Raw genomic sequence first — 22,952 nt, forward strand, 5'->3', positions numbered from 1 at the left:
CTTAAAAGTTGGTGTGTTCAATTCTCTTTTCAAAATGATATAACATTGTTGAGAATATTCCGAGATAATTTTTTTTTCTTAAGAAATCCGACTTTTTTATTAGGTAATTTTTCCATATTATTTAAGTTTTGAACCCTAGCCCAGTAATTTTAGGCATTTTTATACCAATCTGCGGAAAAATTCCTACTGGGCTCAATTTTGGTATAGACCTTCCTTACGGCGGCGTTGTTATGAAGATGTGAAAAATCGACATTGATATCGCGTCCGCGTTAGAAGTTATAGAGGTCAAAAGGTCACGAAAATCAGTTTTTCGCATATATCTCGTGACCTGTTGCACGGAGGTCAATAGAGGTCAATGGAAAATCATAAAATTATCTACAAATATTGCCTTATGCATTTTTCTGTAAATCCAACCGATTTCGGACTATATTATAACTTAGTCATTCAAACTACATAAATTTGTTCAAAGTTTCGATATGACGATATGAGTAGTCTAAGATTGATTTGAGGTGTTTTGACCCTCAAATGTTTTTACCCTGAGACCAAAACGTCTCAGGGTAGGTAATTTTGACCTGTGGGTCAAAATTAATTGCTAAGATTTTATTAAATAGTTAGTTAGTAGCTAAGTAACTTAGTTAGTTAGTTAGTAAGTTAGTTTGAATATCGATTACAAGTGAAACTTATAAAAATGTATTAATAAAAAGCAAAAGAGATTACACATGTATTTTTCAGTATTCAAATACTGAATTATTCACTCTTAAATAAAACAAACCTATTATTACGTATCATTTATTATGTCTACGCTTGAAACAGCTCTATTCCGAAAACGATTGGATTTACAGAAAAATGCATAAGGCAATATTTGTAGATAATTTTATGACGAACAGATTTTCGTGACCTTTTGACCTCTATAACTTCTAACGCGGACGCGATATCAATGTCGATTTTGTACATCTTCATAACAACGCCGTAGGGAAGGTCTAAACCAAAATCGAGCCCAGTAGGAATTTTTCCGCAGATAAAACCTAAAATTACTGGACTATTACAGAACCTTTCAGAATACAAAAACTTACCTAATAAGTCGGATTTCTTAAGAAAAAAAAATTTATCACGGTTATTTATGGAATATTCTCAACAATGTTCTACCATTTTGAAAAGAGAATTGAACACACTAACTTTTAAGGTAACATCGTAGTGCATTTTTTTTACACTACGGTTCATTGAATTAGAGTCATGTAAAATTTTTTAGTACTTAGTTGGGCAAAAAAGTAATATTTGCTTTAAAACTGATGCAGTTTGAATGCATTTGGTAGCAGGGTTATTCAAGGTTCCGTAACAAAAGAAAAAAATGAAAAAACTTAAGATTTGTAGCCACGGCACATGAAAAACCGTCGCAGGGTGACCATTTTTTCGATTTTTTTTTTCGATAACTGTCACTACCTACCCTATCTACCGTTTTCGTTTCGACGTTGACTGAAAAAACTTAATATTTGTAGCCACGGCACATGAAAAACCGTCGCAGGGTGACCATTTTTTCGATTTTTTTTTTCGATAACTGTCACTACCTACCGTATCTACCGTTTTCGTTTCGACGTTGACTTTTGGGACACCCTGTATAAATGCTTTTGTATAATAAATTTCGTTGAAATACAATAAGTAGTTTTGCAGAAAATCCAATTTGAAAAAGCGGTCCTATGGCAGGTACCTCTAATAATGATTTTCCAAAAAATGTTTTTCTTCAAAAGATAGACCTTGTTTAAAAACTAACATTTGAATTTTTTTAACAACATCGTTAGAGCCGTTTTCGTGAAATTAAACTTTTCCGAAATTTTTGTATGACAGGTACCGTTATTTTTGGTCCAAAAAAAATTAGTTCCAAAAACCCCTCTGGAAAGTCTCCAAAAACTGCTACATAGCAAGTTTGGAGTCAATCGGTCCATCCGTTTAGGCTCTAGTTCCTTATACAGACAGACTGACAGACTGACAGACTGACAGACTGACAGACTGACAGACTGACAGACTGACAGACTGACAGACTGACAGACTGACAGACTGACAGACTGACAAACTGACAGACTGACAGACTGACAGACTGACAGACTGACAGACTGACAGATTGACAGACTGACAGACTGACAGACTGACAGACTGACAGACTGACAGACTGACAGACTGACAGACTGACAGACTGACAGACTGACAGACTGACAGACTGACAGACTGACAGACTGACAGACTGACAGACTGACAGACTGACAGACTGACAGACTGACAGACTGACAGACTGACAGACTGACAGACTGACAGACTGACAGACTGACAGACTGACAGACTGACAGACTGACAGACTGACAGACTGACAGACTGACAGACTGACAGACTGACAGACTGACAGACTGACAGACTGACAGACTGACAGACTGACAGACTGACAGACTGACAGACTGACAGACTGACAGACTGACAGACTGACAGACTGACAGACTGACAGACTGACAGACTGACAGACTGACAGACTGACAGACTGACAGACTGACAGACGGACAGACGGTCTTCCGGGACACACTTTTTTGGCATTGTCTATCATCGTAATGTCATGGAAAAATGTTATCTTAACTACGAATGCATAACTTGATATATAGTACCTATATCGCAAGTAAAAAACAAATAAAGGGTGAAATTCAGATACTCCAAACTTTGCAGTCGATTTTCTCGAAACATTTTTTTGAATATATATAAAAGATATACATATAAATATATATCCGGAGTGTCCCGGAATGAGATAAGAGTATTTTGGGGGATGATTCTTGAGTATTTTCTATGAAAAAAATTGTAGTACAGTAACTCTCTATCTGCAAAATTGATAGCCTTTAGCGATGATTTAATAAAACGCTTACTTTGATATGTTTTTACTCATGTTAATGTTAATTTCTCCGTTAATACTTGTGATAGAAACTTCAGTAATGTCTTGATTTCCTCCATTCCGCTCCATTGGTTGGAATTCGGGATTCAAGTTTAGTGGTGTGTATTTTGTATCCAAGTGACAAAGAATATTGAATTTTCTATCATGATCACAATACTCATAGAAGAAAACTCTTAGCTTATCGAGTTGTTTATGATGCACATTTTTTGTATCACCAACACCTTGTCCATCTTCTGCTCGTGGTGAGCAGAGTTTTCAAAATCCGTTTTTATCTTTTCCTCTATTGCACTATGTAGTATACCAAGCATTTCATGTATACCTAGGTACTTATACCTTTCTTCGTTGGTAAGAAACTCAATAGTTCCTTCTTCAAAAACGAATCCTTCCGTTCGAACGACATTTCCTCTAACCATTTCAATTTCCTTGCATTTTTCGAAACCAAAGTCCATACAAATGTCCTGGCTAAACTGTTTAACTATGTTAACAAGGCCTGAAAGATGTTGTTTGGATCTTGAGATAAGTTTGAGATCATCCATATATAGTAAATGAGTAACACTACACTGATTTTCATTGTATTTTCGTATTTGATGCGGTAACCATTCGAAGAGTTGTTAAGCAATCTACTGAGGGGACAAAGAATTAGGCAGAACCATAAAAAAACTAAATGTGTCACCCTGAAAGATTCCTCTTTTTATTCGTATCTCACGAGTCTTTATTTTAGCAACGTGTACTGTTGTTATCCAATTACACATGGCATCTTCAAGGAATGAAATAATATTTTGATGTATTCCCTGCATCTTCAGGACTTCGATAAGGTACGAGTGTGGAACACTATCAAACGCTTTTTGATAATCTATGTATGCGACACTTAGATTCCGTTGATTATGGATTGCATTTCTTGTAACAATTGCATCAATAGCCACTAGTTCCTTCATCCCCTTGAATTTCTGACGCATCCTTTTTGTTCATTTGGAATAATTTGGAACAATGATGCCATACTCTATCATTTATTAAGGAGTTAAGAATCTTATTAACAGTTGGCAAGCATGTTATAGGTCTGTAATTGGCAGGGTTTTTTAGATTTCCATTCTTAGGAATGAGATACGTTGTTCCTTTTGTGAAAAACCTTGGCAATTGTGCACTTCTGCAAAGAATTGCATTAAAGTTTCTTGCTAAGTGTACATAAGCACTCTTAAATCTTTTAAGCCAGAAGTTTTGTATTCCATCTGGGCCAGGCGACTTCCAATTTTTGGTTCTCTTCAAAGCAGCGCACAGTGTGTCGACCCCATACAAAAGTTTATCATAAACACTTACAGCTAAGTTTTTGGAGTTTTAATATTTTTGTTTGTGTGTTTATGGCAGGAATAGAAAAAAAGTTACAAATTAACAAATTGAACAACCTATAACTTTTTTTTAGCATAATTTATGAGATTAACATTTATTGAATAAGACACTAGTCAGGAAAATTAATTTTTTTTTTTATATAAACCAAAATATACTTTTCGTAAGGTTTTTGGTGCGCTGAACTCGAGTCCGAAGTCAGAAAAATTCTATCATATCATGGTTTTGAAATATTCCCTTTAGAAAATCTGAAACAGTTTTTGAGGTTATGTTCTTGAACGTGGTGATTTATTTTAAATACATTAGTGATCTTTTTTTTACTTTGAGAAATCTTAAGTTGAAGTCAACTTGTTTTGTTTATCTTCTATATACAAAAAATCGTGTGTTTATTTGCGTTTCATAGTAAATCTCAAACAGTTTTTTGTCAATCGCAAATTTTAAAATAACGTTTTATTTGCATTTTCGTAACTTCTTATCTCGGCGAGATTGGTGAATACGCTATAATACACAGTAGAGCGTGGCCGGCTCAAGTAATTGTATTTAAAATTTAGTATGCAGAAAAAATATAATTTTTTTCTTGTTCAAAACAATATGTAAAATATTTTTAATTACATAAACAGCTTTTTGTTACTTGTATATGGTAAGAAATTAATAAAAACATCGATGTTTTTATTTTTGTGATCCCCTTGAAACTGTTTCTCAAAAAATGAAATATTTTGAGTACTTGACTCGTAGCACATAAATGTGAATATCTCTGGCAAAAGCAAACAGAAGCAGACCAAACTTTGCCAATATTAAGAATAGACCTTAGGCAAAATAATATAAAAAAATTATTGATATGATTTTCAATGGCTTTTTTTTAATTAAGTTTAAAAATTAAATTTTTTTTTTTGGCTATTTATCAAAGAAATTTTAATAACTCATATAAATAATGTATAATTCTATAAATTTAAATTTTTTTGCTATATGTTTTACAACAACACTCAACAATTAACAAAATAACATTAACAAAATTTTTTAAACATTCACCAAACGTGAAATATACACTCTCAAAGCTTCGCTTAAATTCCTCAAAATATTTTCGATTCCAAGGTTCTCATGTTTCGGAGCTTACATATTTTGAATGTATAACCTAGGTTATTTTCTAAGATAAATGTTTTCATATGATTTGACACTTCTAAATTATATTTAAATAGCAAAAATATTACTTTTTAACAAAAAAAAAATATTTTTCATAAGGGGACGACACACTGTGCAGCGCTTAGTTCTTCGGTTCTTATTTTTTCTTGAATCATTTCAGGGTCTTGGATTTCAGAAGCTAAACAGACAGATTGGAGATTATGAGTTTGGGACTGTTCCCCTAAATTTCCCCAAAATGTTTCCACATCTTGTTTGCTTGGTTCCTCGTCCTCTCTTGATAATTCATGATGGTTTGAAAGATCTGCATACATTTTTTTCTGATTGCCATTGAACATTTTATTGTCAAAGTATCTTGCTTGACTGTCCAAGTATTTCTTTAAACGAGAGCTAAGTACTTGAAGATTTTGTGTAAGCCTGTCTATTACTTCATCCACTATAAATGAGGTCAGGTTTTAATACGATGTGGTCGTACAATTTTTGCAACCTTACGACAAAGATCTCTAGACCGTACGCCTCTCTTGAATTGTGTAAGCCTTCCCAATTGTACTCTTAGGTTGCTCTTTTTGACCTCTAATCTTTGTTGCCATGGGCGTTTTTCCTTTCGGCTTCTTACCAACTCCAATACCAACTATTCTTCATGTTGTTACTGCAGCACAGTAGATTATGCTATGCACACGACATAAATCATCTGCGTCTCGCAGGTGTGAAGATATTATCCTATTAAGGTGATTGATAATTTCAAACATTTTAGAGTTCAAATAAACTTTTGGTATCCTTGGTCTACTCGTAGGTTCCATGCCTTCAAATTCGGTTACCGCTTCATCAATTTTGTCAACAATTTGAAACATTAAATCATTGACTCCTAGTGATAATCGGTAGTTGTTTAGTTCTTCCTCCCTACTTTCCACATCAGATGCATAGCCATTTTCATTTGGCATTGCAACTGCCAGACTTAGCCTATTCCTCGGTCTAATTTCTTCTCTTACCTCGGTTTCAATAGCTATAAAATCTATTTGGAGGAGCAATAATTTGGTTTTAATTGCTCTGACTCGATCCGCAATGTTTTGGACACAAAGTCTTTCTGCAAGTAGAGGATACAAGTTTATGAAACTTGCATGCTGCCTTTCTCGATATCCAGCGTTATCACTTCCGCATTTTGTTGCTCTGTAGTGGCAGCGTATGACGTCTTTGTTCATTTCTGTTGACCAAGATATTCGCTGCCTACGAAGTCCAGCTCTTGTGATCGCAGGTATTGAAGCCTGCGAAACAGTCGGAGCTGGTGTAGAGTTTGGTGGTATTTCTCTGCTACTAGGTCGCAGTTCTTCATTTCTTCGGGTTATCTCGGTGTGCAACTCCTGCGTGTCTGCTACACCACTACCGGCTCGTATGCTGCTAACTCCAGCGGTAGCTCCAGCAGCTCCAGAGTCAGCCCGGGCGCCCCCGGATGGCGGCATTTTAATTAATCTGCTTCTTAGTTGTCTCCATAATTGGTTTGGTTTACTGTTTCAGTCAGGTAGGTATGCATTTTAAATTTTAGCCAGCATATTAGGCTTTTCGACGAGGGATCTCAAGTGCGTCAGTTCTTATGTTTTTTTTTTTCGATGTATCCGGGTGGATTTTAGTCGCCTCTTACGATAGGCATGCCATACCTCGAGAATATTCTTACCCCATACTCGCAAGGGTTGGTTTACTGTTTCCTTCAGATATACATTTTAAAATCGTAGCCAGCATATTAGGCTATTTTTTACAGGAGATTACAAGAGCGTCAGTCCAAACGTTGTCGGTGGATCCAGGTTAGATTTTAGTCGCCTCTTACGACAGGCGTACCTTACGACGGGAATATTCTCACCCCTTACCCGTAGGGGTTTTGTCCAAGCAGGTGGTGCATGTTTAATATGTTGTTGCATGTTGTGCATATAGGTGGGACAGCTCTTTTTAAGATATGCTAATGAGTAGTAACTGTATGTCCTAGTCGGCACGATTGGAAAGTCATAATCATCGAAAAAGAGCCGGTGGGGCGCTATCGATCTGCTCTTGTAATAATAAACAAAGAGTCACTGGATCCTCTGGCTTTAACCGGGGGAGTCATCCAATATAGTTTTGACAGGCTTGTTCTCACTATACATAAGAAAGATGAGGAGATGGCAAGGCTTGCATGCCATACGGCTGAGTCTCAGATGGATGAATTGGGCATATGCAAAGTTCTTTCAGCAATGGAGGTGGATGCATCATGCAGCTTTTCTATTCCAGGCCAGTCATTATCTTCGATAGATCCCGAAAAAGAAAAAAACCCAAGTGTCCGAAGAGGGCGCGATCAATAATACAGTGTCCGAAGAGGACGCAAAAGATAAGAAATAAAATAAACTTTCACTTTACAACTTATGTAAGTAAGATATATGTAATCTGTAGTGCACCACAAAAAGTAGCACAATTAGTTTTCAACTCCTTCAAACTTTTTTCCATAAATATTTCAAAATGGCCTTTTAAAAATCCGGTACTTAAAAAATTGGGCTTTTAAGAAATACGGCAATTTGCCAATTTGTGGCGACATCACAAATTTCATCGCTGAATTTTTAATTTATTTGACATTACTTTACGTCACACATTCTTTTCAATTTCAATAATTTTATTTAAATTTTTTTTTCTTTCCTTTTTCTATCAAAATGTGAAATGTATAAATAGAAGGCTTAACCCAAAACCTTTCTTCTTTATAATCATCTACGCCTCGTGGCTACAATCGAAATTTGTATACTTAGTAAGTTTAAATTTTATTGGATTATTTTGAAATGAAAGTTCTAATCTTCTTATTTAATTAAACGACTCCATAAACTTTAAAAATACGACTCTTTACAAATTTTAATTATGTGTATGCTAAATTTAAAAAAAAGCTGATGAATTGCGCAGTCAAAATTGGTTTTGGGTTTTTTTTTGACATGATAACGTCTTATAAACCCGACTGCATACACTAAAAATATGACGCAATCTCCTGTTCCACTACCCGTTAGCAGTGTGCTTTAGATTATAATTTCATCTTCAAAGCCAAGTAACATAAGTCAAGTCCAACATAAGACAGCCATACTGTAGAATGATTTTAAACCCAATATTGAATTTGCTTATAGCTTGACATCCACGTCACATAGTGGGACGACCCATAGCAATAAATAAAAAAATCGAATATTATTGCGGTACTTTTGAGTGATTGGTATGTCATCTTAAATATATTTAGGTTCAAACTGCATCAAAATTATTTGCGTTGTCCAATTAGTGCAAAAGTTATAGAGTGCTAAACATTGTCTAGTTTAATTTTTTTTTGGTGGTGAAAAATCAGGTTGTAATTTGTCTTACTCCCAAAATTTTTTGTGCGGTAAAAAATTAATTTAATAATGGATAATAACACTCATCAAGGTATATAAATTAATATTTAACTATAAAAATTTTTTTGTTTTATTGAGTTTTGTTTTTATTAGTGATTTTCCAAGTGTTGGTAGAAAAAAAAATTTTTTGACTTTGAGTAAGATTTTCTTTTTTACACCTAAAAGGCTGGGGTTTTTATGGTTTTATACTCAGAAAAGTGTCCTCTAAAGGAATCAAGAAAAAAATCTTGCCCCAATTTGCCCCAAGTAATTATAATCGCGTTTTTTAGGTTCGACCCCCTATATCAAAAATGACCAAAATTTAAAAACTTGGCTGGATAGTGCGAAAACAGACGTTTTGATGGGGTCTGTTTGAAAATTCAACAACTTCTTGGCTTAGAGGAGTCAACAGGAGATGAAGAAGCTCAAATACAGGAATTAACTAAGTTTTATTACCTCAAAGTAAAGTAGAAGATGGAGCAGTCTTCTAGAAGACTCAATCGGTTCATGAGCGCTAAGGAATAATGCCTGAATTCTAATCTTAATATAACTAAAGCTATACATGATTGCGTAAATGATAACATCAATTTAAAACAAAAAAAAGCTCTTTAAACCAATATTATTTATAACATTTTACCATTTGAATCAAAAATGATGGGATAAAATTCTATAAAAATGCAAAAATTCTTAGCAGTTGTCAAATCTCCGATCAAAAAGTTCACATATATCAAATTATGATCGAGATATATAGCAATATTCATCAAAAAATTATATAGATATTAGTTTTCCCCTAGAATTAAACCCGGACGACTTAAGTTATACCTCCGAAATCAATGAAAAAAAAGTTTTGTTTCTTTATTTTTTTATTTTATTATTTGTTTGAATATTCAAATTAAAGTGTTTTATTATCTATACTATTATTAGTTCTATTTTACATAAATTAAAATTATTTAGGTAAAGAAAAGAAAAAATAATAATAAAAAAAAATAATAAAAAAAAGTTCGCTGCTCAACTCTTTTAATCAAATAAAAATGAATTTCCTGATTAAAACGTTTCCATTTATCTGGTTTTCATGTTTAATTCATAGATTTAGGTGTAAATAGACATCTTAATGCAACTTTGCGTAGTTTCAGTCACTAAAACACAAGATATTAGAAATGCCGATTTTTCCATACATTCGTCCCACTGTGCGTCACCGCCCGGGTCCAATTGTAAAACAAAAACTGTCTCGAATGAACCTTATCACACACACAAAAATTAACAAAAATCTATACAGTCCTTCGGACTCTAAATATGGAATTTCACTATAACTTGACAACAGCGAAACCTAGCTGGTCCATATCACACACACAAAATCGTTCGTTCAAAATATGCTATTTTCTTAAGATTTGACAACAGCGCAACCTACCGGGTCCAATTATTAAACAAAAACTGTGTCGAATGAACTTTATTATACACAAAAATCTGCCCAGTCATTCCCCAAATATGGAATTTGTCTATAACTTGACAACAGCGACACCTACCGGGTCCTATTATAAAACAAAACCCGTCTCGAATGAACCTTCTCACACAAAATTTCACAAAAATCTGTTTAGTCATTCGACCCCAAATATGGAATTTGCCTATAACTTGACAACAGCGCCACCTACCGGGTCCAATTGTAAAACAAAACCTGTCTCGGATGGACCTTATTACACCCACCAAATTTCAGAAAAATCTATCAAGTCGTTTAGAAGGAGTAGGGTCACATACAATCGCACAGGAGAATTATATATAATAACAAATAACTTATTAAAAAAACTAATTCCTTACCTTGTAATGACGCACAATCAATTGTAATATATGGAAAAGTTGCTGCATAGAATGACCCTCCTCTACAATAATTTTCTTTGTCCAATGTGTAAGCATAGTGTTGCCATCTTCCATTCGCAAAGGCATAGCAGGTGTAAGTACTTCCAAAGCCTGACGAACAACTGGTCGGGCTTCTAAAGCATGTCCTTTTAGCAATGAATGAAAAACTTGAAGTACAATTTTTTTATGAATAGCCAAACGAGCTATAATGTGAGACAACAGCAAATGTCCGTGATAACGTGCAGTAGGGTCAACACAATTTTTGCTTAAAAGGCAAGGCCATGCAAATGTCATCAGTCGTCGTAATTTATTACTCTGCCGTTTGTTGTTTGCATCTCCATCGTGTATATGTGGTGACGCTTTATCAACCAACAAACAAGCAAACTGCAGTAAGGCAATGCGCACTGCGTCGTCATTTGCAAAAGGTTTCTCTGGATCAAATACTTTACTTATAAATACTGATACAATATTATTATCATCTTCTTGGTATGGTGTTGGTGGAGCGCCAATAAGTTTGTTTCCTTCTCCTTTTTCAAAGCTCACAGCAAAACAGGGTATCAAAATAGCAGTTAAGATTTTAGCTTTCAAATCCTCAGACAAAAGGGGACTGTTAAAGTTTTCAACAAAATGAAAGAATGCGTTTCGTTTCCAAGATACAGTAAAGCTTTGAGCTACTGTGTTTTGGAGGAAATCACGTAAAAAATGGAAATCTGGGATAAAATGCAAACATAATGCTCGTAGTAATTGGAATAGTAAATCAATATCATTGGTGTTATGAGAAAAATAAAAAAGCAAAATTTTGCCAACAAGATGCCAAAGATCACAAGCAACATTAGTCTCGCAAGTTCTATATAGACTAGTTTGCCATAGATTTTTCAACACTGCAACAATATCCATTTGGTTAAGCAGCCACTGATCGTCTTGTTCCATTAAGTTGTATACTATCAAAACACCTTGATGACAAACTTCATATTTTTGTTGTTCATTTAAATGAGCAAATGATGGACAGTTACAATTGATTAACTGCATCAAACGAACTGATTTGTTGCTTTGAATGGCATTGCGGAATGGTAAACCATCCTTATGTTTAAGCATATATATCAAAAATCTATTCCATTGGGGATTGAGTACATTGAGGTCCGTCAAAAATAGATTTACCGAATCATTTGGATATCTCAGCAAAAATTTCACTAGAGGCTTTCTATATGGACAAGATTCCATCATCAAGTTATTTTCTGTTTTTAAAACCAGCTGACACAAGCTCTCAATATATTTTGGAGTAGCTGCTGAAATTTGATGAAACATTCCTATTAATATTGCAATTTTCTGCTCGTACTCCTCTACTTTGGCAACTGCTAAGAAATGTCCACCTTGTTTCGTTGTTTTGTTTGCATTCACAGATATTTCAATCATTTCTTGGCAATGTTGCAAAATTTGTTCACTTAATTTTTCATTGAACATGGATGGAAACAGTTGGGTGAAATATGATAAACGCTTTGTGGCTGTCAGATTGAGATTTCGATGATCCCCGAGTGTAAGGAGTAATGGCCGCATTCCTGCACGAACCTATAACAGAATATTGTTATTATTATTAACATTTTACCATGATATTAAGAAACGCAGAAACCTTTTCTTTTTCAATTTGAAAAACTAAAAGAAACTTTTGCATACATTCAAAGGCAACTTCTTGCAGTTCTGTATTATTGTTATCCATTACTTTAAACAATATATTTATTATTTTTTCTCGGTAGGTTACTTCGTTTATGTAATGACAAGCAGCTAAAGCTCGCAATGCACTTTTTCGCAATGGAATTAAGTTTGTTACATTTTTATAGCAATCAAGCTTTGTTAAAATTGAATCTTCAGCTTCGCTTAGAATGAGGAGTTCATCAAAAAATAGTTTATGATAAGTATTTGCTAGATCTGTAAAAAAAAGGGAAGTTAAATTAACCTTATATGCAATAAAAATAAAAATAAATATTCTTACTTATTGTAAACAACCTCGGCTCTAGTGTGGTACAAAAGGTATTGCCATCCATTAGTCCTATTTGAGCACTAGCAGGTTGATGACGTAGAAAATGTTTCTGAGGTGGAATTATATCGACCAACACTTCCCTATGAGGATCCATAACTTCAGTCACTGTTTTCTTTTGTAATTCTGCTATAAGCCTTAAGGAGGACATTGCTTGTTCGCGAACAAGTGTATTAGGACTTGTAACTTGTCGAACTAATTCATGTATTATTTCATACATCGTTTTCGTTTGAAGTGCTACAAGTTCTTTGTTTTTATAATCTTTGTCAAGGGGAACCATACTAATTCGAAGCATATTTTCCAAATATGTTTTTGCCATATCAATTGTTCCACTTGAAACTTCTCCCCCGAGATCCATAATGACAAAAATAAATGCTCGCAAAAAAGCAAACAGATTTTGATACAACCAACAGAGTGACATATGTTGATATAGACATTCTATTGCCATGCAACCTCCCATTTTTGCATACCAAGGTCGTTCATAACACAAAGCAACCATGCGTTCGGCTAAATATTGCATAAGGGGCAAGCGACATGCCCTTTCTTTATTTCCCAGTATATTTGTTGTTGTTTTAAGAATCAAACTAATGCAAAGCTGACCTGGTTTGCATAACTCCTTTTCCTCGTGGCCCATACATACAGCCAATGCATCAATCAGTACCAACGGATCTAAGCCAGTGTTGTTAATGTTATGTTTTAATGGAAACGGTCCTGACTGCTGTGCAACTGCCACCATTGTATAATGACGCACCACTGATACCATAAATGGCAGAACAGATTCTCGGAGTTCTTTTGTAGCTGCTGCCACCAGCATGCCAGTTAAAGCAGTTTGGTGTGTTTGGCGCGCCTGAACTTCATCGGATTTATAATATGTTGGTAGAACATTAATGTTAGCCTCTACAAAGCTAGGATGTATGAAAAGATTTTGAAGAATATGTTTTTCGTCTTCCAAACTTATCGATGCCGCTGTAGTTAATTTAAAAGGAAAAAGCTGATATTCATGTTAATAGTTACAAAAAAATTGATACATACCAAGGAAGCATCTTATAACAACCCAACTCTGTTTTCTATAGAATGAATCCGTTGCATTAAGATTCAAAGCATTAAATGCAATCTCAATTACTTTATCCACAGGAAAATCAATTGATTTTCGATGATCTTGAAAATTTGCTACAATAGCCGATGTTGGGGTGTCTTTATCATTATACTCCAACTTTTGTGCTTCGATCATCATTTTTCTGTTGCCTCCTCCAAATTTTCCCAAAACTCGGAAGGCAACCATGGCTGCACTGTCTTGATTTCGTAATGTACGCCATAGAGCTTGCATTAAATCTGCTCTTACTGGTTGAATGTGATCGTACAAAAAGTCAGGTTGTAAGTTATCAACACAAAGTTCTAAAGTACGAAGACCCTATTTATACAAATAAATATGTATTTTTCTTTAGATGTGTAGACATTGTAACTGTGCGCCACATACCTGACTAATAAGATTTTGTGATCCATTCAAAGCTGATACAAGCGGGTCCATTAGCATAGGTAAATATGGCAATAAAGATGAAAGTCTTACTGGGACGGTCAAGCACAATTCTACAAATAAATCTTTCATGTGTTGTTTGTGGAACCCACTTTGTAGACGGTTCAATCCTTCCAAAAGATTTGGTAGTAGTGGTAAAAATTCTTGATAAAGCAAATCATGACTTCCACCGCCAATAGACCGAAATAAAGCCCGAAGCAAAAGAAAATAATTGAAAGGTTCCTTAGCTGTCATTGCAAGTTCCATAGAGCGATTTACGATATTGTGTAAATGTGGACGAAGCATTTGTTCGTTCTCAATTGGAAATAAGCTTACACTACCGAATACAAGTTTAAAAAGTCGAAGGTATAAATTTGACCGCTCAACATTAGACCCCATTTCTTCCATTCTTTCTAAGAGATATTCCACTAATACAGTTGCAAACAAAGGCGATGTGGAAGGATTTGCCAGAAAGGAATTAGCTACAACCTGAATGGACGAGTTTTTGTAAATTCTCTCAACCATATATTCAATAGTGGTGGCGAAAATCTCTTGGAAATTTTGTGAATGCATCATTAAAAACTAAAAAAAGAAATAATTAAAAAAAAATATTAAACTTACGAATGTTACTTACTATTCCACTGAAGTGCTCAAGAACTTCCTTCTCTTCTTTTGTGCGTGGTATATGACCTGAAGGTTTTGGTATTTGGTTCAAACCTATTGGAATATTCGGTACTACTGTATATATATCAAGTGTTTCTAATGCCCAATATATTAAATCTATGTAAATACTGAGTTCATGGGGAAGAAATAACTTGTTTTCGATAATCATGGGCTGTCGATATAACAATAAAATAAAATTAAATTATTGAATTTATGTCAATTTTTAAATAAGAGTTTAATTACCTTGCAGCTAACACAACCCCAAGTAATGGTCTTAACTCCTCCTACTAAAGTTTTAACCAGGCATCTATACTCTGCGACATTAAGACTGTTTGTCCCAGCAATACCCAACGTATTTGCTTTGACTGTCTGATCGAATGGAGGAGAATCCTGAAATTTTTTGTTATACAACAGTTAAGAGATGTAGTTGCATGGAAATAAGATTTAAAAATGCCAAAAGTAAACACAAAATATTTTTATATTTTTGTCTACCAAGCATCTTCCCTCCCACAATATGAAAAGCTATGAATTTAATGTGAAATTCCTTTAACCCCTTGTAGCTTCATGTGACATTTCTGTAACAAACCGAAAAAGATCGCCCAAAAACTGTAAAAAACATATTTTTATTCTTTTAAAGCTTCTTACATAATCTTTAAGAATTGCTTTATCGAAATAATGCGCCATATTTCTAATAAATAGCACCAATAGTTTTTAATTGGCAGTTAATGTTGAAAGTTTGGCTTTTTTGGAAAACAAGCAAATTTATGTAAAAACTACGAAATTCAGAAAAAATATTTTTCGTGCATAAACTAACGGGGTTTTATTTTTGGATTTTAGGAATGCGCCTAAAAATAAATATTAGATAGCTTTTTGTTTGAATTTTTGCATTTATATACAAAAATAAATTATTTAAACTTTTTGTTTTACTGCGTAAATTTCGAAATAACTAAGCAAATAATGAATTTATTGAATTTTAAAAAAATACGTGTTTTATTATAACTAAAGCTCTTTCGATTGGCATTATTAATTTTAAAATTTACGATGTTGGGTTACAAGGGGTTAAATTTTTAAGATCGTCTCAAAATTAAAATAAAAAATATTTGTGCCAAAAATGCCAAAAACAGTTTCTTTGATCAATAACACTGCCCAACACAAATATTTTCCAGACCGTTGTGAATCATTTCTTACTAAGAGCAGGGTGTAGTCCAGTAATTTTAGGTTTTATCTGCGGAAAAATTCTTAGTGGGTGAATTTTGGTGTACAGCTTTATTACTTCGTTTTCTTTCACTCTATTAAGGAGTACTCTAAATTAGGGATGGGAAAAACCGGCCGGTTTAAACCGGTTTCGGTTTTTTTGCTTCGGTCAACCTTTTTTTCGTTTTTTTTGTCCGCGCAGTTTAAACCGGTTTTTACAAAAAAACCGAAAAATCGAAAAAAACCGGCTGAAAAAAACGTCCAACAAAAAAAGATCCGACGAGACAAAAAAGTGAAAACCCTCAAAACATTCATTCCCTCTCTCAACTTACCATATAATTATTAATTTTCATTCATATTCGGCTTAACAAATTCCTCAAAACTCCTATTAAGAGTGAGTTAAGAACTCTTAGGGCCAATTTATTGAGCCTCCATTAAATTTTGAAATTTGTCGTTTTAGTTAAAAGCTTTGTTAATCTTTAAGTTTCCATCATTAAAAATTCATTTAATTCACTCTGCTTTAGTTAAAGTCTTTACTTTTAATGGAAACTTTAAATTTAAAACTTCATTAAAAATATGGCAGGGTTATTTTTTGAAAAATTAAACTGTCAAAAGCTACATTTTTGTCAAATAAAATATATTTAAATTTGAAGATTTGAAGGATAAACAATATAAAAACACAAAAATGATGACCCGTAACAGAAGGTGTTACAATTAGGATTACGCAGCATCTCAACCCTGATTAGTTTCACTAGTCGTGAAGATATTCTCTGTGCTCTTCTGCGCTATGTGAAGTGGATAAGAAATGAATTAATTTCTTTGAATTTTGTGTCTATTAAAAATCTCAAATAAAGTGTTGTCTATTTAACCCTCATACCCATAGATTCAAAAATTTCTGGCAAGCCTATAAATATATTCTTGTCTGGCGAGAGAGAAATGCCAGTAGTGACCAAAACCTGAAGCAATTCATTCCTATAACGTACTTGTCGTTGAACTAAAAAAAACCAAAACGATTTTTTCTGTAAACCAAAATTACCAATAACCAAACGTTGGTCTTATGAAATTGATTGAACACATTTTCACCATCCCATTTTTCCATATTCATGCATGTTTTATTCATTTTTAATTGTTAACTTACACTGAAACTTTGTTTAATAAAATAATAAATGAAATGACATTTGACGCTAATGGAGAGTGAATAAATAGAAATCCTGTTTAAAACCTTCGTTTGCTCTAAAAATCCCTCTTAAAAGGTCGAATTTGGTGTTTTAACTAAAACGACTTTTAAATTTAATGCTCAATTAGTTTATGATGCCAAACTTCAAAAAAATCTTTAAAAGAGACTGAATTAAACGAATTTGGTTTTAAATTTTGAAATTCCCTTTTTTAATGGCGATTTAAGTTTAATGGAGAGTCAATAAATTGGCCCTTATAACAAAATCAAACTAAAAAAAGCTTTGCTCAGGGATTTTCTTCGAAAAGTTTTTTTTTTTTGGTTGACAAATTAGGTTTAATTTTGTTTTTTTATAAATCAAGCAAAAAAAAAACGGTTTATTGACCCGGTTTAAAACCGGTCGGTTTAAATGAAAGGAAAAAAACCGGAAAAACCGAAAACCGGTTTTTGTAGTAACAACCGCCATCCCTATGTTTGGGTTTGTTTGAGTAAGAGCCTTAGCTGACGATGAGGATTGTGATAATTTTTTTTTTCGGATTTCAGTCCAATTCCGGGTTCTTTAGATAATTTTTTTAGTATTTTGACGTCCAATTACATCACCGTTAAATTTTTGCAAAACTTCTTATGCAATCTCAAAACGCCGTATTTGATCAAATATTTACTTTTGTTTTAATAATATTTTTTTTTTGGAAATAGAAATTTTTGATATCTCGAAATCTAAGTGGTCAACAGGTTTCTTTAAGAAAATTGCAGTATTGCGCTTCCGATTTGGATTAAAGAGCAACATATTACGAAAAAACATATGTATTTCGGATTAAACATCAAAAAGAATTTCATTTAAAATTAGTTTTTGTGACTTTCACTTTTTGCGTACTCACTTGCCGAAAGTGAAATAGGTGATTTTCAATTCAATTTAGAATTCAATTCACTATGTTTCTGTTCGCGAATTTGGGGGCCTTTTCCAATGAATTGCAGTAATTTCACTTTAGAAACAAAATAAAAATGGAAGATCCTTCAGTTTTGACAGTTAGAAGCAATTTCGAAGTTTTCGAAACCGATCGAAATGAAGAATATTGATATTTCATTTCACGTGAAATTGAAAAGTGATTTGAATTCACTTTCGTTCGAATTGCGGAACATGGTCGTATATAACGAAAATATTGATAAGTATAACCCAAAAACTCTTGACGTGATATAAATTAACCTGTAAACAGTTTTGGATTCAGCACATGAAAAAGTTCGAACGAAATAAGGAGTTTTTATTTAAGGATGACTCAACTCCTTGCTGTTTGTGAAAAATATTTGGGACACAAGAATTTTGAAAAAACACTAGGTACTCTGAATGTAAAAGGAGGAGACAGTAGTACGAATCTGTCGAGAGCACTATAATGCAACTAGGTATACCACTTTCAGTACCGCAGCACAGCGTTTAACTCTCGATCAAAGATTAATAAAAAGAAATGAAAATTTTTTCGCAGATTTACCCTCTAAAAAATTTTTGAAAAATTTTCCAGCCCCCTCCAAAATTTTTTCTGGATACGCCGCTGTATACATACACACCAAATATCAGCTTTTTATATTAATGGAAAGGTCCTCCGCTTCGCAATTTTCCATTTTTACATCAAGCTTCTACTAAAAAAAAATCATTTTTTTTAAATCGACTTTTTAGCAAATTTCTTTACATATTCTTGTAGGAAATTGAACGCTCTACAAAACGATATTTGAGGTAAAAAAATCGAGAAAATCATATGAATATCTTCTAAACGGTTAAAGCAATCAATTTGATGCCAATGAATTTTTTGTAGAACGTTTAAGCCCCTACAAGAATACATCTTGCTAATCTGAAAATAATGAAGTTTCAGTGAATTGGAAAATTTTTAAAACTAAAAAATGTTTTTATAATTTTTTTTAACTTTGACCTTGAATATCTTTCAAATGGTTAGATTAATGAAAAAAATGACCAAAACCTTTTTTTTGAGCAATCTGTTTCCTACAAGAATATGTCATGCGCGTTTGATTATTATAATTTTTTAATTTGTTACAAAATTAAGAACAAAACACGAATTTTTAAAGATTTTCTCGATTTTTAGACCTCAAATATCTACTAAATGGTAAGATAAACGAAAAAAGTGTTTAAGGCCCTCTTTGTAGAGCTTTCAATTTTCTACAAGAATATGTAAAGAAAATTGCTAAAAAGTCAATTAATAAAAAAATGATTTGTTTTTAGTAGAAGCTTGATGTAAAAATGGAAAATTGCGAAGCGGAGGACCTTCCCATTAATATAAAAAGCTCATATTTGGTGTGTATATTCTAGAGGTGTCTAGCAATCGATTTTTCGGAGTACAAAATCAAAAAAACGAATTTCGATTTTTTTGACCCACCCTAATGTGCAACCTACCTCCACACGCGAATTCTGCTTGTACAAGACAAATGTGTGCTAACTGTCAATCCTCACATTCATCTGATTCTCTGATTTCCGGCTCTGAAAAACAGCACACAGCAACTACCAAACTTTACTCAGCGAACTCAGCTGTGTAAACACTATGTTTAGGAACTCAGTACAGCACTTCAACGATATCCAGCTTCAGAAGAGACTCCAAGCAATCAAGCCAGGTCCGGATACGTTCAAGAAGATCAACAGTATTATAGGAAAGAAGCCTCCTATGCCAGTCATCATCACAACAACTAATGGCGAAGTTACAACTAGCGAAGATAAAGCAAAAATGTTCAATTTGTCATCAAAACCATAAATAAAATGAATCATTGGCTTTTTGGGACCAATTGCAGACTTTACTGTCTCTTCGAAAAACACACCCTTTTACCAAAAATTTTTTTATGAAAACTCTTTATTCTTGCTATCTATCCCAAAATCAATGTTTTTACAAAATTTCATTGGGGTGACCCATCATTTTTGTTTTCACTCAAAAAAACACCCTGTTAACCATGATATTTTTATAGACACTTTAGATTCTTGTTTCTTATCTTAAAAGTAACATAATTGCTATATTTCAATAGGGTACCACTAATATTACTTTAGTATTACACACTTTTTCAAATATACCCATATTTTCTTTACTTCTAAAAAAATCACCCGTTCACATAAAAAAATTATAGACTTACATTATTCGTAATTCCCATTGGAAAGAGAACATATTTAATGAATTTCGTAAGGGTAACATTTATACCATTGATTTTATCGGACTTATCGCGGATTTTTCCCTATTTCCCAAAAAAACACCCTTTAACCTAAAATATTTGTATAGACTGTTCGGGTTCTTGGTTTCTGTTATAAATGAAACATTTTTACCAAATTTCATTGGTGTAACAATTTTTTCCTAGTTTTTGTGGTATTAATTCCGAATTTCATCATTTCTAAAAAAAAAAACACCCTTTTACTCAAAATAATTTTGTACACTTTATAGATTCTTAATTCTTATAACAACCAAAATATTTACACCAAGTTTTAAAAATTAATAAAATTTAAGTCAGCTGTTATTATACCTTCCTCACACACAACTTAACCCATCAAAAAAACACCCTTCCACCAAAAATAATTTTAAGAACTTTGTGAATCCTTTGTCCCTGCTTTATCTAAAACCTTCATCCCGAATTTCATCAGTGTAGCATGTTTTTCCCATGGGTTTCGGTTATATTTTACCTGTTGAAGTCAAAAAACAAGCACCCTTGTTTTCCAACGGCTATAACTTCTCTTAGAGCAATCGTATTGACTTTATTTTTATGTCATTAGATTCAGCATCAAAAAATACCTTGAAAACATGTGTCATATGATGATATTCGACAAACAATTTTTTTCAGTATATTTTTGACCTTCACCCCCTCTTGTCCGCGGAAAAACACCCTTCCACCCAACTTTTTTCTATAGACTTTTTTTGTACTTGGTTCTTATCCCAAAAGCAAACTTTTTGCCAAGTTTCATGAGTGTAACCATTTTTTTTTTTTATAAACGCCGATTTTACCTGTACTATAAGTTTTGTACCCTTTCAGAGTAAAAAAACTTAAATAGCATGGAAAAACTACTTAGTAAAAAAGTCGGATTTCTTAAGAAAAATATTTTATCTCGGTTATTTATGGAATACTAGCTGACCCGGCGGACTTCGTTCAACCTTTTCTAATATTTATTTCCAATTTTTGACACTTAAGTGTGTGAACCTTTTCCAATAAAAACACAAATCGTTTCTCAACAAATCTAATACCTACATAAAATTCTTGTGCCGAAGTGTTACTTATGAAATTCCTCCGAAACGGCTGAACCGAGTTTTATGAAACGAAAAATCGGCAAACACCTATTTTCCATACCCATAAATGGTTAGGTTGGTCCAACCAAAACATTTTTTTTATTAAAATGATTTTTTTGAAATATTGTGTCATTGGTTATAGACCGCGAGCCCACAGCAAATTGTGGGAGTGCAAGTATAACCAAAATGTGAGTATGCAGTTTTAAAGGCTTATGCGTATAACGAATTTAAAAGTCTAGCAGCTTTAAATTGCAGCCTGTTATGGTTTTTCGGGGGGTTGAATAACATGAGTAGGCTTAATTAACACACCTTCTGAATATGTATTAAGACTGATGTTTTGTCATCTCCCCAAAGCCTGAATAATTCAATCTTGTCCTAAGGCTAAAAGGCTATGCATACTCACATTTCGGTTATACTGTTTTTGCCAAGGATACCAAAGATCACTTTCACATTCGCTTTCCCAGTTGACACCGAAAAATTTCTAATTCATGAAAAATTAAACCCGAAAAATACGCACCTACTTGAGTATTGAGTCAAGCTGCCTGATACGGGCTGTACAAAATCATGTTGTCTTGAGTCGGGCTATACCCTTCCCCGTTTTCCACAAAATGTGATTTATTTGACATCACAATGATCAAATTTTTCGACAGAAAAAACAAAAAACATGTAAAAAATGTTTCACAATAATAAAACACTTTGATTTTCAACAAAAAATTTCGATTAAAAAACATTGGTTGGTCTTAGAATGTTTAAAATTCATAGTTAAAATAAAAAAAAATGCTTTCTCAGAAATAAAAAAAAAATTTATGGTGGACCAACCTTACCATTTATGTGTTTGAAAAATAGATGTTAGCCGATTCTCAGACCTACACGATATGTGTACAAAATTTCATATAAATCGGTCCAGCCGTTTCGGAGGAGTTTGATAACAAACACTGCGACACGAGATTTTTATATATTAGATTCTCAACAATGTTATACCATTTTGAAAAGAGAATTGAACACACCAACTTTTTAGGTAACTTGCCGAAACATCGTAGTGCATTTTTTTTACACTACGGTTCATTGAATTAGAGTCATGTAAAAAAAATGAGAAAAATTAAGATTTGTAGTCACGGCACATGAAAAACCGTCACAGGGTGACCATTTTTTTGATTTTTTTTCGAATGCCAATAACTCATAAACTATATGGTTGCGATTTGTTTGATTATTTTACTTATAACTGTCACCACCTACCCTATCTACCGTTTTCGTTTCGACGTTAACTTTTGGGACGCCCTGTATAATATTACTTTCAGATGAACTAGTATTATTTACTGGGATGAATCCAGTATTTACTACTAGCTTATACACTGAGGGAAAAAACAACTTAAAATCAAGGAAAACCACGTTGATTCAGCTATTTTTCGGAATGATTTTGCGTTGAAGACGAAAATTTTAAAATTAAAGTAGAACATCGTTAGTTTAAAGTAGATTACCGTTATAAACATCTTTAAATCAAAGTTGTTTCAA

General features: G+C 33.4%; 1 protein-coding gene across 5 annotated transcripts in view; it reads right to left on the reverse strand.

Annotated features, from left to right (window-relative positions):
• LOC129906924 (transcription-associated protein 1) overlaps window positions 1-22,952 on the reverse strand; it is a 366,133-nt gene that overhangs the window by 210,353 nt on the left and 132,828 nt on the right. For all 5 annotated transcript variants that reach the window (XM_055982915.1, XM_055982912.1, XM_055982911.1 and 2 more), the window contains 7 exons: window positions 15,060-15,206; window positions 14,788-14,988; window positions 14,118-14,735; window positions 13,673-14,051; window positions 12,596-13,606; window positions 12,236-12,531; window positions 10,570-12,174 (listed from right to left, as the gene is read on the reverse strand). In XM_055982915.1, the coding sequence (XP_055838890.1) occupies window positions 10,570-12,174; window positions 12,236-12,531; window positions 12,596-13,606; window positions 13,673-14,051; window positions 14,118-14,735; window positions 14,788-14,988; window positions 15,060-15,206 (4,257 nt within the window). The remainder of the gene's footprint in view (window positions 1-10,569; window positions 12,175-12,235; window positions 12,532-12,595; window positions 13,607-13,672; window positions 14,052-14,117; window positions 14,736-14,787; window positions 14,989-15,059; window positions 15,207-22,952) is intronic.

Source organism: Episyrphus balteatus, chromosome 1 (genome assembly GCF_945859705.1).
Source record: "Episyrphus balteatus chromosome 1, idEpiBalt1.1, whole genome shotgun sequence".
Lineage (NCBI taxonomy): Eukaryota > Metazoa > Arthropoda > Insecta > Diptera > Syrphidae > Episyrphus > Episyrphus balteatus.